Source organism: Canis lupus, chromosome 11 (genome assembly GCF_003254725.2).
Source record: "Canis lupus dingo isolate Sandy chromosome 11, ASM325472v2, whole genome shotgun sequence".
Taxonomy (NCBI): Eukaryota; Metazoa; Chordata; class Mammalia; order Carnivora; family Canidae; genus Canis; species Canis lupus.
Window position 1 is genome coordinate 35,539,250 of NC_064253.1, and position 14,859 is coordinate 35,554,108.

Here is a 14,859-nt window from a genome sequence, read left to right on the forward strand (position 1 = left end):
GTTCAGTGTCAGATTGTGGCTATGGGTTAGATACGGAGGATGGTGAAATAGGAAAGTGTCCTCAGCTAAATTTAGACCTTTTCAAAATTTGCAAAACGCTTGGTTAAAGACTTACCCTCTGAGGCCTTTAACCAATTACATTTTCATTTTGACTGCACATTTCAGAATTATAACTGTACTTAAATATGGGTTTCAGTACACATAAAATTAGTCTTTTTTAATAAATAGTTTTGGTTATAAAAGTAAGGCATGCTTATTTTAGGTAATTTGGAAAATACAGAAGTTTTGGGGAAAAATGCCAACAATTCCAGTAACTCAAAACAAGCTATCATATGTGATTTTGTGTGTTACCTTTTCACATATATGGTCTAGCTCAGGGGTTGGCAAAGTTTGAAGCCTGTCAGCCAAATCCACCTACCACCTGTTTCTGTATAGCCTGCAAGCTAGAAATGGTTTTTATATTTTTAAATGGTCGGGAAAAAAAAGAACAACATTTCACGATGTGAAAATTATGTGAAATCCAAATTTCAGTGCTCATGAATAAAGTTTTATTGGAACATGGGATACTAATTCATTTGCATATCATCTATGGCTGCTTTTGGGTGACAGTGGCAGAATTTAGTAGTTGCAACAGAGAATACATGGCCTGCAAAGCATAAAATATTATTTGACCCTTTATAGAAAAAGTTTTCTGACTCCGGCTCATACCTAAGCATTTGTCCGTAAGTTCATAACTATAAATTTATAGTTGTATAATATTCCATCAAGTGGCTATAGCTTGCTAAAAGATACTTCTGTTGTTGAATATGGGATTATTTCCAACTTTCATCTGTTAGTATTGATATAAGGAACCTACTCAAAATAGAATTGTCAGATCAAATGGTATTATCCATTTAAGGGGGCTTCCAAATTATAGTCCAAGTGGTTCTATCAATTTAGACAATCACTACCAACTTATAAATGCCTGTTTCATAATGCCTTCCCTTACATTTAGTATCATAATTTTTTGAAATTCAGTTTTGATTGGTGACAAATAAATACTTTTTACTTTCCATTTTTTTTTTTTTTAATTTTTTTTTTAAAGATTTTATTTATTTATTCATGATAGTCACAGAGAGAGACAGAGAGGCAGAGACACAGGCAGAGGGAGAAGCAGGCTCCATGCTGGGAGCCCGATGTGGGATTCGATCCTGGGTCTCCAGGATCGCGCCCCGGGCCAAAGGCAGGCGCCAAACCGCTGCGCCACCCAGGGATCCCTTACTTTCCATTTTTGATGACTATTGGGGGTTACCATTTTTTTCCCATTTACTTTTGTAAACTGCCAGTTTCATACATAGCCTTTGTTCATGGTTCAAATAGTTTTAAAGATAAAAGCCATGGAAAGAAAATTTTGAACTTTGAAAGCTTTTTTACCCCTCATCCATACTCCAACGATAATGAACACTTTCTTGTGATTCCTTTTTCAGAAAGTAAGGTAGGTATTTGTATGCCTGTGCCTTCTGTTTATTTTTAAAATACAAGTAGGTTTTCTCTATATACACACATATAATTTTGAATCTTCTTTTTTCATTTAGACATATTTATATATATTAGTATTTACATATTCAACACCTTGATTTTTTTTAATGGTTGTATTCTATGGCTGTGTCATACTTCACTTGAATAGCACTCTGTTGATGGATCCTTTAGTTTTATTTAAATACTGGTTTTCTGTATAAAAACAAAACATAACAAAAAAACTTCAATGAACACATCTGTCTGCCCACGTTGGTGAACTTTTGCGAGTGTAGCCAGAGAAGAAATACCTAGCAGTGGAATTGCTGGATCAGTGGTCAGGTACATTTAAAATTCTGTCTTCCACATAGGTTGCACCAGCTTGCATCTCTACCTGCATGGTCTGAGCTAGTCTCTCAGCAATGGGCATCATAAGACATCTAAATTTTTGCCTATCTTATAGGTTAAAGGGGTAGTCTTCATTGGCATGTTTTGTGTTGCATCTCTCTCTTCTTAAAAATGATTTTATTTATTTATTTGAGAGCAAGAGAGAGAGTGAGACAGAAAAAGAATGAGCATGCGCCAGGGCCCCCACCAGCTGGGTGAAGGAGCAGAGAGAGAGGAGAGAATCTCTAGCAGACTCTGCTCTGAGTGTGGAGCTCACCTGAGGCTTGATCTCAGGACCCTGAGATCATGACCTGGGCCGAAATCAAGAGTCGGACTCTCAACTGATGGAGCCACCCAGGCACCCCTTGTGTTGTGTTTTTTATATTATGAGTGGGGTTTAGCACTTGTTCATATGTTGTTTATTGTATTCTTACCTTTCCAACCAAAAGGCCAATTTATATAGGAGGCGGAGGCCACCAGTGGTTTCCTGATATCTGTTTTCTCTTTGTTTTTTAGTAATAGAAACTCTGAATATTATCTGGGCCACAGAGAAGGGGGGAGTTACATTTCTGACATTCTGAAGTTTAATTAGACATTTAAGCCAAGGTCTGACCAATGGGATGTAAGTGAAAGTGTTGTGATTTTAGGAACTGTCCTTAAATGTAACTGGTGCCTCCTCCTTGTTTTTGTCCTCCTCTCTTCTGACTACAATGCAGACATGATGGCTGGAACTTAAGCAATTATTTTGGGCCCTGAGGTGGAAGGCACACAGGAAGCTATGGAGCCCAAGATAGAAGCCATTTAGATTCTTTTTAGTTTTTGTTCGGATTCCTGATAGCTGCAAACAGTTCTATCAGAGAGAAATAAACTGTCTTATTCAGGCTACTGACATTTTGAGTTTTTGTTACAGCTGAACCCAATCTTAATACTAGACTATCCTTAGCCTGCTTTCTAATTAGGTTCTCCTTTTTCTTTTTTCATTTTATTTTATCTTATTTTACTTATTTTTTGAGAGAGAGTGCACACACGAGAAAGAGACTGAGAGAGAGAGAGAGAAAGAGAGATAGAGAAAACATGAGCACGAGCAGGGGGAAAGGATAGAGGGAGAAGCAGACCCCTAGCTGAGCAGGGAGCCTGATGCAGGACTCAGTCCCAGGACCCTGAGATCATGATTCATCAGTGAAGGCAGACACTTAACCAACTAAGCCACTCAGGTGCCTAGGTTCTCCTTTCTCTTTAGTTGCACGACTCTGTTGTAAATTAAGAAGGTCACTCTTATGGCCATATGTGCATTGCACTGCTTTTATCAGCTTGTCGTTTCAGTTTTTCAGTGGCATTTTTTCTAGAGTATGCCTAAGTTTTTGTACCTTTGTATGTACTTGGGTGTGTGAATATATTTATATTTAAAGTTCCCTCTGAATTTTTTGCAACTACATTTTTCTAAGATACAGAGGAAAAAATTGCTACCTTTGCATTTTCTGGCCATTTCTGGCATTCTTACCATCAAGTGTATCCACATTGCCAGGGCAGGACTGGGAGCACAGGGTTGTAGAGGAAAGTAGGAAAAGAAAGAACAAAAGCTCTCCAGGAAAATTCTTCAACTCTTTTCCCAACCTCAGCCATGTCAGGAAATCTAAACACCTGAGAGAAGAAAATGGGAATTGTTATCTTGTCAGGCACAAGACATCTTTAAAGTAATTTAAAATTAAAGTTTAAATGTTCTAGTGTAATTTAAAACTTCAGTGCTGAATTTTATCTCTGAATATAACAATGTATATGCTCCTTTGGTGAAAGGCTAGAGCTTTTATGTAAATGCTATAAAATCTATTTATTTACTCCAGTATTATGGATATTCAAATGTGGGACTACAATAAAATATGTTATCAAAATATAAACATTTATTTTTAGCCCCAAGTACAGTCTATGTATTTTTATTTCCCAGCTTTACAGAGATTTGTTGAGCCATTACTGTGTTTATGAAACAGTTCTGATTATAAAATAAACCAGAGGCTGTCTTCTTTGGGCAGTCCGATAAGGTAGTGGTCAAGCATTAGGGGAAAAGAATCAGATGGATCAAAAGTCACATCTTTTTCTACCATGTTCCAGGCTGTGCAACATGGAGCAGTTTATTGTCTCTGAGGCTTACTTCTTCAGCTGTAAAATGAGGGTAACAGTACTACTTTCTCAGTGAGTTTTTGTGAGAATCAAGGTAATGCCTATAAAGCTAAACCTAGCACAGTACCTGATGTATGTGCTCAATACATGTTAGGTATAATTATAAATTTAGAACTTATTATCATCTGAGAAGAGTCGAAGGAGATGTGAAGAAGAGGAGCTACTGAATGCTGTGCCTTTTTGTGTCAATTATTTCATTTAATCCTCATAACAACCCTAGGAGGAATATTCTTCCTACTTCACAGGTAAGGATGCAGACTGACACAGGCTCAGTAACGTGTCAAACGTCACACATTTAATACATGGCGGGATCAAATTTGGAACCCAAGGTCTTTCCAACTTTAAAACCCATATCCCTGTGCTACTTTAATTGTGACATAATCTGTATATACATGAAATAACTAAATAGCAATAGGAGACCAATACCACACAAGTAGTCTATTCATCAGAAATCTCATTTAGCCTCAGATACTGTACTAAGTACTAGGGATACAAAGTCCCGATTCCATCGCACCAGGTGCTCAGAGTTTTATAAAGGAGATATAAGAACATACAAATAATAAAAATAGAAAAATAGATGCCCATGAGGGAATGTAAAAGTGTGATTGGGTGTCACAGCTCACTACAGTTAAGGAAGTGCGGGATGAGGATCTGGAAAGGCCTCACAAAGAGGGAAACCTTGAGCAGAGTCTGAAAGGTGCCGGGAGCCCTCACTGCATGTAGGACAGCACACAGATGGGAAGCGGGCATGAGGCATGGCAGCATGGGACTCACAAGTTCCATGTGATTGGATTGCAGAGTGCCAGTGAGGAAATGGTAGAGGAGGCTAGACAGAGAAGCAGAGAGCTGCACAGCCACATGGCCAAGGATGTGCTTAGAGAGAGGTACCAGGAATCAAGTCTGCTAGGCCAGTTAATCTGCCACATTAACCAAATAGTCAAGGCTGGATTTGAACCAGACATCAACTTTAGAGCTCTCGCTCTTGAACCAACATTGAATGTCTACTTGAGGACAAAATTGTTGTAACGTGAATCAAGTATGTTTTTAATATCTTCTATCTCTTTTCTATTTGTTTCTATCTCTACAGTTGCCCTTCCTTCTTAATCTCTAGGTCCAAAGCCTCTCAGGTTGTCCCCTACCTAGAGAACTCCTTTACAGTGCTCCACTGACTCATATCCCCACATGTCTTGATGTGTGGGACATGTGGGACATATCCCCACAGTGGGGACATATCCCCACAGTGGGACATATCCCCACAGTGCTCCACTGACTCATATCCCCACATGTCTTGATGTGTGGGACATGTGTGGGACATATCCCCACATGTCTTGATGTCAGTGAGCTAAAGAGCCAAACTGGTCTGCACTAAGATTTCATGACTTATGGGGAAAAGAAGACGTAAAATATTCCTACAGGTTTGGCATTGCTAACTCAAAGTTAGGATTGGTAACTACAAGGAATATATTTAATGATGTGATAGCAGGTGTATGTATATGTTTATACACATGCATATTATACACATGTGCATATATATAATGTATGTATGTGAATGCATATAGCAACATGCATATACACACATATATTTATCAGGTTCATGTGGATGTATATTATATATATTTACTATATATATATATATATATATATATATATATATATGTAAGGTGCCGGGAGCCCTCACTTTATATATATATATATAAAGTATATAATGGACCATTCCAGATGAGGAAACTTTATGATTATTTGACAGCTTCGTGGAGACTTCAGTATCCTATGATGCCAGCATGACAGAACTGGAAAATAGACAGGTAGAATTTGGTTAACTAACTCGAACTGTTTGGGAGGAAGAAGACTCTATGATACTGAGTACAGAGACTCTAGTGGTAAGAGCACATTAGCAGATAAAGTGGCAGCAGCGATAGAGCCTCATTGTAAGGCCCTCTGGTGGGTACTTCGATTCTCTCATCAGTTGATGTGTCGCTGCACACGCTACTTAAGCGGTCAGTGATTTACAGAGCTTAAAACATCATCATGGAGGTCAAAGTTATAAAAAATTGCTGTAGAATTTAGTTGAATGAAACCACATCATCCAAACTGTGGCTAATCTTGTTATCTATGTGACTTTTTAAAGAACCATGTGCAGTGTGCATTCCTCTTATGTATGTCCCTTCAAAATCTGAAGTACTGTGTTTGGGAAACTGATATCTGATATCACCCACAAAAGCTGGGCGTTAACATTATGTCATATGCCATCACACATGGATTTATGTGGATCCGTAGACCTTTGGAGTTGTAAAGGGTATAGCTCCTTATCTTATAGGCAAGGGATACGATACGTGGATGGGTTAGTTTCCATGCTGGAGATGGCCCAGCTGGACTGGAACAGAAGTGGGAGGGAAACTGTAGTCTTTGGATCTCTGGTCCCATACCCATCCTATGTGCCTTGCAGAATTTCCATGCAGTACTATATGGCTTACTAAATCACATCACCCTCACTTCTCAGAATACTAGATTCCAGAAGACTTAACTTGATCATATATGCGATATGGGAGACAAATAGTTTGGTGTCCTTGTTTCAGAAGCCTTGGTCTGCAAAATGGCTTTCATTTATAGATAATTTATTGAGTGATTTTCATATTATTAGACTAATGCTTTATTTACTTTTTTTGTTGGGAAAATACTCTTGGACAACTAAGGCAATAAAGCCTTGAAAAATAACTATTAGACATGACCAATTACTGTATTTCATAAAAATTTTAAAATGCAAAAATGTAGTTAACATATTTTGTATTGTGAATATATATTTAGCTGATGGACTGTAACAGTTCAAATAGAATCATTTACAGCTTATTGAGTAAATAAAAGTGCTTCCATAAAGATTCACATGACACCTAGCTTTTATTTCAGGTAACTAATCTCTTTTTGAAAAATTGCTTAAATTTAGATTTACATGTGAGAGTACCAGAACACCTCAGCAGTTTAAAAAGTAATTCGAATGGCCATGGACTATACAAATTTAAAATGTAAGATCAGGTAGTGAATATTAACTTTTAATGGTCACTGATAAAAAAGTTATTTAACTGTCTTTTACTCTCTGTGTTATATTAAAAGTGTTATGATATATTTCTGGATACTATTTGTAACAAGAAGAAGAGTTCATATTTACTTATTTTTTTTAACATCACGATCTCAAATCAAGATTTCACCACAATTTTTGCTGCCTTTGTTTATAAGCTATTAAGTCTTAAAATCAGTTTTTTTCCCATTTCATAAAAGAAAATTAATTTCATAAGTGTATAGAGTATAGCAAATTACCCTACTAACAAAAAAATGTTTTTTCGTTTACACAAGAGTAAATCTGTTTACTTGGTAGAGGGCCTACATTTTGGGGGTGCAAATCTTTAAAAAAAATCTCTTTTTTAGGAAGTTATTTTCCGTGGTTAGGACATAAAACATCAGAAAGTAGCATGCAAAAAAAGTGAGAGTCTGATTTAAATACTCAACAACCCATTTCAAGAGGATTTAATTAAAAATGTGATATTAAATGAAAAGATGCTTTTAGTCAACCTGTGTAAAATAGACATATTAAAAAGTTAAGACAAGAAAGGGCAAAAGATGACCCCCTTTGTAGAGTGCCAGGACCCATAGAATATTAAGGAGAAACGAGTAGTTAGAGGCCTTCTCTAAAGGACCATCTTCCTAATTGTAATGTGCCAGGTTGATGGAATCATGAAAATAAGAAAGAAAATTTCAAGAACAGAATATAGATTTGAGTAAATCCTGTATACCTTTAATATTGCCAACAAGAGTGACTGGTCAGTGTGGCATAGTTATGTTTCTCTAGTCTAAGGCATTAGAACAAAGTAGAGACTCCATGACCTTCCTTGGTCCAATTTTGCACATTCCTCTCTTTTCATGTATAGTTTTCTTAGGCTAGAACTTGAAATATAAAGATGTAACAACAAACTTTTGAAGCCTTGCCTGACAGTTTTCTTTTACAATAGTAAAGAATACTATAGCTATAACTAACTTTTGTTAAGAAGAAAATCAGGCCCCACCATCATTTGCTTTTCTGGCACTCCCTTCGCCCTCTGGTCTGATAGAAGGAGAAGTTAGTAGATGGCACTATAGTCTTTATAGCAACAAAATCAAGTCAGGTAATGATGCTACCCATTCAGACAAACAGGGAAGAAAAATTTAGAAAAGGTGTTTCTGGGAGTTGTACAAGTGCAGGAAACCAGCCTCTGATGAAGTGAGATGCCTCTGTCCAGGTTCTGAACCGAAATGCGTAGGTCCAGTATTTCAGTTTTGCAAGTGAAATCTTATCAGCATTGCTAATCAAGGTTCACACCTGATTTTGGAAGGTCTTTTCCTTCCATCAGGTAAACTAAACCTTCTCCTTCATTAAGTCATTCAAGTGGTCATTTTAGGTGTAGTTTTTTTTTTCTTTAACTTCCAGCATAAAAAGGGATGATTTCCGTCAGCTGTAGGCTTGCAGTGGAGTATCAAGAAATCAAAAGAACAGAGATCAAAGAAAATTGCTGAACTAGGTGTTAGATGCAGCCATTGATTTTTCTCTAGTTATAGTTAAAAAAAATCCACAAAAGTGGTAACATATACAACAGTCGCATTGCTAATACTTTCCTAAAGCCAGTGATGGCTCCCCTCTTGTTTTCACATGTAAAAATGGTTTTGTAGAATGTGACATAAGAAGGCAGATCCTTATATGCTAGTCATCCTTATATCCTGTTCATGCTATTTTATTGTGAAGACTGTAAGAGAATCTACCAAAAAGATGTTTTTTAAGAGTTTGTGGTATAAAGTGCAGTTTTTAATGGAGATGCTTATGACTATACTTATTATCTAAAGAACATTTACTTGCTGGGAATCTAGAAAATTCTGATGTACAATTGATCTGTTGTTACTTGGTATCAATAAATGTCACAAAATAATACCTATCTGCTTTTCCGAAGAGACTTCATTCATGGCAAATGTTAACTACTCATTATCAGTGTTACTGCAGGCTTCATCAGAATATTAATTCTGTTTTCAAGTACTTCATGGTGGTGTGGATTTCTTTGATTTTACTTCTAGTAGTTTCTGGAAACCAGTAAGATTTTAAAATATGTGGCGAATAGTTTTCATGTTGCAGCCCCATGATTTGATACATGATTTCCAAATACTTTTAGTAGAACAGTTATTATTAAAACAGAGTGGTGGCATTATTATCAAAGGAAAAGGCAAAAAAGTTCATTTCCCTGGCATTTTATATCTCAGTGTGCTATTTCCTAGAGGTCACTAGAATTGAGTTATTTTTCTTTGTGCTGTATTTGTCGATTACATGAGTAGGCTGATAGATTTTAAAAACATAAATACCCATAGTTCATTTTCTAAGAAGTTGGATCTTTCATATTATATAGCACATATTATATAGCATAATGAAATAAACACTCTTAGCATTGATTTCTGTAGATTGCTGGTGGAAGCAGAGGCAAAGGTACTTGATTACATTGACTCTTAGATTCAGTAACTTTATAAAAGTTTCATACAATGTTTCCACGTGTAGGCAAACTCTCAAAAAGTTGATGACATGGAACACATAAGAGATTCAATCACTCTTGGAAAATAATATTTATATATTATCATTCAGATTATGGCAAAATTAGAAATGGCATTTCCATCCCATTTTGTATTACAATGATTATTAGCAACCCCCTTCCCTGTTTAGGGTTTTAGATTCTGTTTCAGAGTTTTCAATTCTATGTTTTTTCTTCTTTATATCATAGACAGGATCACGAGACCATTCAAATCTCTCCATTCCTTCAAGAGCTGCTCTTCCTGCTGACACAGTTAGTGTGGGGGATTTTTTGCCATTGAAAGCTGAACTGGATACAACTTACACTTTCTTAAAGGAGACATTTTTAAATCCTCTGACGTCATCTCACTCCTCTTCAGTGACAATGTCTGCTAATGCCAAACGACCAACGCAGATTGGATAATGACTTTGTGAAATAAAAAAAAAAAAATGCAGGAAGAGTTAACAGTACAATTAAAATTGTTTTGAAGGGGGATTTTCTTATCAGTTGAATTTTGTTTCAGCCCAGGTGGCAGTGGGTTTTTAAAAAATTGTGTGATATCTTGATGTGTGCAGGTACCTATGTCTCCTTGAATAATGAAATAACTAACTTTTTTTCCTTCTAAGTTTTATTTATTATCACAGTTGCTCATTTTTATGTAACATATTTTTAAATGTTAAAGAATGACACATTTTGGGTAATTTCCTTCAGACTTAAAAAAATCAATAAGCCATTTTAGTCTCTATCTATCAAAGTTGTTTCATACTTGTCTATTTTAAAGCAGGGCCGCAATACTTTAATAGGATTGAAAGAGCTATTTGAAATGTATGCCAATGATTCCTGTCATTTCATGGCAGCCCTGCCATGGTTCACTGAGCCCCCTCTTCTCTCTTGTCAGCTCGGCTGAAGACAAGCATTTAGTTGCAAACTTTAAGCAGGTTGTGCAAAACAGAAATGATGTGACTGCTTTCCCTCCTGCACAATAATGTCACTCCTGGTCAATGTGAGAAGGTCAGGTTGCTCCTTGTAAAGCTACATGATACCACTTGCCCATTTGAACAAGTTAAGTTAACTGCTGAATCGGGTCCCTGCAGGCATCGAAAGCTCATCCTTTTATCAAGTCTGCATTTGATGAGAAAGTAGAGCAATTGTGCTGGCAGGATTTCTGTGGTGTGGTTAGGCACTTCATAAGGACAGTTCCCACACCAGGATAGCAGGTAATACTAAATAGTATAAGCTGAAAAACTTCAAGGTAATGGCTGTTTTGACCTTCAAAAGAGGCTCCTTTTTTTTGTTTTGGTTGTTGGTAGGACCCAAGAGTGACGCCCATCTTTGATGCTGACAGAATTTAAAACAAGGCCATTGCCCTGCATTTTCTGCCTTGTAGCACACAAAAGTAAAATTGTATGTCAGGCCGAGATGTCGGGGAGCTGACAAGATGCCCCAGTGACATTTCAGCTAGAAAGAGCAAGTGTCTTGCAACCAAGTGGTCAAATATCAAATAATAGGTCAAGCAGGAAGGAGCTGGGTTCTAACCACAAAGAGGTTTCTGGTAACTTACTTGACAAGCTTTTGGGCGCTCTGTGGCTTGACAAAGTGATGTTCTGTTGGGTATCGCTAGACAGACTGTTCTGTATCGCCTTCAGAAGATCAGACATTGACATTGATTAAACTCTTTAACCCTTAAAGGTTAAATCCTTGCCGTTTGCATCATGGTAAGTGAAGAACAAAGAAATATCTGTAATATGTATTTGTTTTTGTATTAATCGTTTAACTCCTCAGTGCTATTAGCTTCTGATGTGAACTGTACTTTTTGACAGAGTTTTGATACAAAATCCATATTTTATATTATTTTGCACGATGGAGTTTTTCATTATGGATACATTAGAAAATAACAGTATGTATTATGGAACCTATCTTGTCTTATTTTTATAGTGACATTTGATCCAAATACAACCAACTTCTAAGAATTCTTCCTATTGGCCTTGGTAAATAAAATTTGTATACTGTTTGCATTATTTGCCAAATTAGCCAAGTGATTTATCCCATCAGAGGTGAAACTATTACTGTCCTACCATGTAGCACAATCCTATCTCTTACAGTACTGAGCCAGCATAATTAGCTTAAGTAAATATTTAAAAAACTGTTTATGTGAAGTAAAATTACATCTTTAACCAAATTTCTCTTAGTTCTTTCCCTGGAATTATTTTTATTAACCATGCTGGGTTTTGAACATTACAGAATATGCCCTGTGTAACATAACATGCATGAAATTCAACTCACAAACTTCTTGTAACACAGAAAATGTTATTGTTTTTATATCAATCAGATAATAATTTCTGTGCGTTTCAAAACACTTTCTTCAGTCATTCCATACGATTAAGACATTGTCTGTATAGAAATTGATATACAGGGATCCCTGGGTGGTGCAGCGGTTTAGCGCCTGCCTTTGGCCCAGGGCGCGATCCTGGAGACCCGGGATCGAATCCCACGTCAGGCTCCCGGTGCATGGAGCCTGCTTCTCCCTCTGCCTGTGTCTCTGACTCTCTCTCTCTCATTCTGTGTGACTATCATAAATAAATAAAAAATAAAATAAAATTAAAAAAAAAAGAAATTGATATACAGCTTTTTAAAAGTTCACATAACATCTCTTCCATTTCCCACACTATAGAAAAACAGTGTTGCCCTATATCACTTATACATCTGTGTGTGTGTGTGTGTGTGTGTGTGTAGGTTTGTGTTGAATCTTTTTCCAGATTTTACTAATTTAAGAGGAATGAGCACCTATGTAAACTTAGCCTTGGAAAGTCCTGGGTTTTCTTGCCTTAATTTTACCATCTGTTAATGGGATGGATAGTGCCAAAAATAAAGGTGGGTATCTGATTTTACAGATACATTTTATACTGTAAACCCTGAGCCACAAATTCAAAAAGATTATTAAATCAAATCAAATCATGTCACATTTATAACCAACTAGATGCTAAAGGCCAAAGAAACTGAAGGATGAGCCTCCTGAGTGATCATTAGTATTCACTACCAAATATAGTAATTTTTATACCATATGCTTTTTTCCCAGAAGTCAGACCCAGCAGGAGGAGAAGATTTAATGACATATCCTATGGAGATCTGAGGAACTCTAGACTGCTTCTGAGCATGTTAGTGACCAATCACTGCAGATTTGAGATCTGTGTTCTGTTGGCAAGGACAGTTGCTCTATCAGCTTCTTTACCTCCTTAAGAATGATATATAAAGTAGGCATTTCTCAGGAGAATGACTTCAAATATTTTTCTAAAGGAAAGGAATTTTTCTTTACACCTTAGTATGTGGATTTTCTTACTAACTTTCTGTGATCTAGAAAAATACCTATATCATCCATCACTATCAAAGGGATTCTTAGTTATTGTTCTGATATCTAAGTCACACTAACTTACTGAAGCTTTGCCTGAATTTTTAATATAAGCATTTTGGAATGACATAACACAAAGGCTGAGGTGTGGGAAATTGTGGGAATCGCCAGTTCAGTGATAATTTAAATAGTAGAATGGTAACATTCATTTACCAATTTCTAGCATTTATTAGACTTAGCAACACCATTTCACATTTATAATATATGCTTAATGAGATAATTACTATTTTCATGCTACTTTATTTACCAGTTACTTCTGAATTTCTTGTATAGATCATCTGAACAATGGTAAATCAATCCTATTTTACTGTGCACTTTTAATAAATAAGTTTTCTACTATGAAAGGTGGAAAGTAACCCAATAAGTAGTAAGCCCAGAGCTCTAATTCCAAAGCCCATGTTATTTCCACTCTGCCAGGCCTACTCAAAAAAATTCGCACTTTTTAAAGAAGAAAAAATTTCTAAATATTATCCTGCCCAGTTAGGAGTAATTTTGAAAAATGTGTTTTGTTTTGAAATCTAGATCACTTATCCATTGATTAGACAAAACAAAACAAAACACATCCATCCATATGACTAATAATGAGAAGAATGGTGAAGTTTGGATCTATCCTTCAAAGCAATACCCTTCATTACATTGCCTAGTGTCACTAGTTTGGCTGAGAGACCTCAGAGATCCTCTGAGACTTTCAGTTGGAAGATATTGATGATCAACTGGCCATTGATGGTCCTATGGAAAATAATGACACAGGCTAAGTAAAGCTGATCAAGAAAGTAATAACTTGTACAACTTCTAGGATAGAGGTGAAAATTCTAAAATATAGTTTTTGGACTGTTATGGTAGACTTGTTAAGGTACAATGACCCCAAAGACATCTATGTCCTAATTCCCAGAACTTGTGACGGTTACCTTACATGGCAAAAGGGACTTTTTAGATATGATGAAGAATCTTGAGATGGGGAGATTATCCTGGATAATCTGGGTGGGCCCTAATGCAATCACAGGTGTCCTAATGAGAGAGGGAGGCAAGAGGTGATCTGACTACAGAAAGCAGAAGGCTCTGTTTAGCTTTGAAGGTGGAGGAAGGGGCCACGTGCCCAGGACTACAGGGGCACCTAGAAGCTACAAAGCGCCAGGAGACAGATTCTTCCCTCTGAGGCTCCAGAACAGTGAGAGAATACATTTACATTTGTTAAACCACGCTTTGGAGTAATTTGTCACAGCAGCCATAGGAAACTAATACACCTAGTAAACTTTTAGTGTCTTTTAAAGAATTAATGTTTTTACATTTCCAGACAAAAAAATTGTTCCTTCTTTTAAATTATCCTTATCAATTGCCTTCATAACTTGAATTTCCAAAAAATTTTTAGGTTCTCATTTTATATTCCTGGCTTCTGAATATTATAAGCAGTAATTTTTTCTGTTTGGGCATTTAATCACTCAATTGCTATCATTGTTGATAATGATAATTTTAAAAACTTTTTTAAAGATTTCTTTTTTTTTGAGAGAGAGAGAGTGTGTGCAAGCACAAGTGGGAGGAGCAGAGGGAGAGGAGAATCCCAAGCAGACCCCTTGCTGGATGAGGACCTCCACACAGGGTTCAATCCTATGACTGAGATCATGACCTGAGCTAAAACCAAGAGTTGGATGCTCAATAGACTGTGCCACCCAGGCACCCCCATTTTTGATAGTTTTAAATGAACCTATGATTTCAACAGGTATTTTAATTTCTGTGGTATTAGAAAGGTATCTTTTAATGTATAAATTTATCTTAAAGGTTTACTTTAAATAATTGTTTTTATTTGATTCCCACTGTTGTTGGCAT

At 36.5% G+C, this 14,859-nt stretch overlaps 1 protein-coding gene across 11 annotated transcripts in view; it reads left to right on the forward strand.

Annotated features, from left to right (window-relative positions):
- CCDC171 (coiled-coil domain containing 171) overlaps positions 1-14,859 on the forward strand; it is a 322,836-nt gene that overhangs the window by 293,930 nt on the left and 14,047 nt on the right. For 9 of the 11 annotated variants that reach the window (XM_025431987.3, XM_025431986.3, XM_049116140.1 and 6 more), the window contains one exon: positions 9,840-11,808. The exons of 1 other annotated variant lie outside the window; for it this stretch is intronic. In XM_025431987.3, the coding sequence (XP_025287772.3) occupies positions 9,840-10,052 (213 nt within the window). In that variant the 3' untranslated portion in view covers positions 10,053-11,808. Of the gene's footprint in view, positions 1-9,839; positions 11,809-14,859 lie in introns of those variants that run through there. One more of the 11 variants, XM_025431993.3, reaches the window with a different exon arrangement.